This window comes from Atta cephalotes (genome assembly GCF_000143395.1).
Source record: "Atta cephalotes unplaced genomic scaffold scaffold00097, whole genome shotgun sequence".
NCBI lineage: Eukaryota > Metazoa > Arthropoda > Insecta > Hymenoptera > Formicidae > Atta > Atta cephalotes.
In genome coordinates, this window is record NW_012130161.1 from 76,437 (window position 1) to 78,793 (window position 2,357).

General features: G+C 39.2%; 1 protein-coding gene across 1 annotated transcript in view; it reads left to right on the forward strand.

Moving 5' to 3' along the window:
* Window positions 1–2,357, forward strand: part of LOC105624937 (mothers against decapentaplegic homolog 3) — a 33,540-nt gene that overhangs the window by 25,428 nt on the left and 5,755 nt on the right. The window contains exon 2 of the mRNA XM_012206279.1: window positions 2,022–2,230. Within this exon, the coding sequence (XP_012061669.1) occupies window positions 2,022–2,230 (209 nt within the window). The remainder of the gene's footprint in view (window positions 1–2,021; window positions 2,231–2,357) is intronic.

Below are 2,357 nucleotides of genomic sequence, written 5' to 3' on the forward strand. Positions count from 1 at the left end.
AGAGAGAGAGAGAGATCATACATATACACATGCGCACATTCATATAGCAAAAATACAAGCGCGAATACACAGAAAAAAAATCCAAGGCTGTGATGACGTACATACGTTATGCATTTATGCATATTAAAAACGGTACATATATCATCATAAATTTTATAAACTCGATCTTGAACTATATTCTCTTTTCCATTTACGATTTTACGGAACGACAACAAGATTTATTATATCACTTTGGTGTATATGTACATTAATACGGTTCGTCCAATTATTCTTTCGGCCATTTCTAAGAAGACATCTTTTCTTTTCAATATATGATATGAAAAAATGCAAAGATTATCCGTCGTCTTATGGTGAATATTACGAGGTCACTAAAATTTTAAATCGAATTAAACAACTTGCTTTTTCCTTAATTTTTTACTAGAGCAGAAAAGATTGCGAAAGCAGATCTTTACGGTAGTAGGAAGTAATAATTGTTGCGTTTTAGGACTCTCTCTCTCTCTCTCTCCCATGATGAATCGCAGGTGCTAGTACGCATATCTGTGAGGCTTTAATTGCAAATTGCTCGCGCTTAATTATGAGGCATTGATAGCCTTTCCAGGCGGGCTTTGTTATTCCGCCGTATTCGCTCTTTAGTCGCGCAGGATTACGCGTTGCGAGTGCAATGGAACGAGCGAAATTATGCTCGCGCGCGAGAATTTTGCAATTAAATACCGTTTAATTGTACGTCGGCGGAGGATTATCAGCGGTGCGATTATCCACTCCGGCCGCGCCGCGCCGCGCCGCGGTCTTCGCTCTCGGCGAGCCTGTCATTATTGTCATTTACATCGTCTCAAGGATCTCCCCAAGTATGTTCCTAATGTCCCACTCATAATTCTTTTTTGTTCACGCATACATATAATATTCGCGCGTTATCGTTTACCAATACCTATCTCAATCTATTCTTGAGTTATCCTTGCGCGAATGGATTTTATTCCCCACTCGTCACAATATCGACGCTCTCTCCCGGAACTATATGATTAATCAACACATCAAGTTTTATAACGTTATCTGCGATTATCAGCGTTAAAAAAAGAGTTCATTGAGATTCTTATTTTTAACTTTACTTTCTTGTTTTTCTCTTAAGTAAAAGCTTTCTCAAATTTTCTCGAATTTTCTTTAATTAATTCGTCGAAGTATTTTATGTTCGAAGAAGAGAACGTGCGTTTCCTATTTAAATATCTACTTCCTTATCCATTTGAATTTCAGAATTGATTATCAGGTAATTCTGAAGTATTGATATATTCGACGTAACCGGAACGTAACGGAATCTCGATGAATCTGCCGGATATAATATCGACAAGTTAAATAGACTGTTGCAGATCAGTTTACCTCTGTGATCTCCTCTCGTTTCTTATTTTATGTACCAGCACTGGAATTCTATAACTCTTAACATAGTTATGGTATCCATGCTTGTGTAGATATTATACATACATATATTGTAAAAAGGTTGTGAAACAACGATATCGATACTATTGTTGTAGAATCTTAATGCTGATTCGCGTGACAAAAGAACATATAATCTCGCGCTCGAAAAATTTCTTAGTGGGAAAACTTTACGCAGCGAATTCCAGCCGGATTCTTTTTCCTCGCGGATACCCGCCATTTCTCGCGTGCTGTACAATGCGATGCGATGCGATGCGATGTGTTGCGATGTGATGCAAACTAAAGCTAGAGTTGAGGTGGAATATCACGAATTTTACGGAATTTTAATTTTTTTTATCTCGCGCACACACACACGCGCGCGCGTGCGCGCGCGTGTGTGTGTGTGCGTGTGTATGTGTGTGCGAGTGTAGATTTAACAAATGCATCATATCAGTACAATATATAATATAAATTTAGGTAATATGAAATGAAATGAAAAATATAAATTTCGAATTTAGTAAATTCCACTAGAGAATTTTCTTTTGTGATCATGAGATGGGGGAAATAAAATTTATATTGATTAAATGAAAATAATGTAGGTGTTACTTGGACTTTTGCAGGCCTAGCCCGGGCGGAGTCGGCGATAACGGCGTTCAAGGTGTTCGCGGCAAGGGTCTGCCGCACGTGATTTACTGTCGACTCTGGCGTTGGCCGGACCTACAGTCGCACCACGAGCTTAGGGCGATCGAGCACTGCGAGTACGCCTTCACCCAGAAGCGCGACGAGGTCTGCGTGAATCCTTACCATTATCAACGAATACAAACGCCAGGTACGCGAGGGCAAACAGGTACATAGACACATATACTCGTTATAGATACACACACACACACACACACACACACACACACACACACACACACACATATATATATATATACACTACTAAATTAGATAAG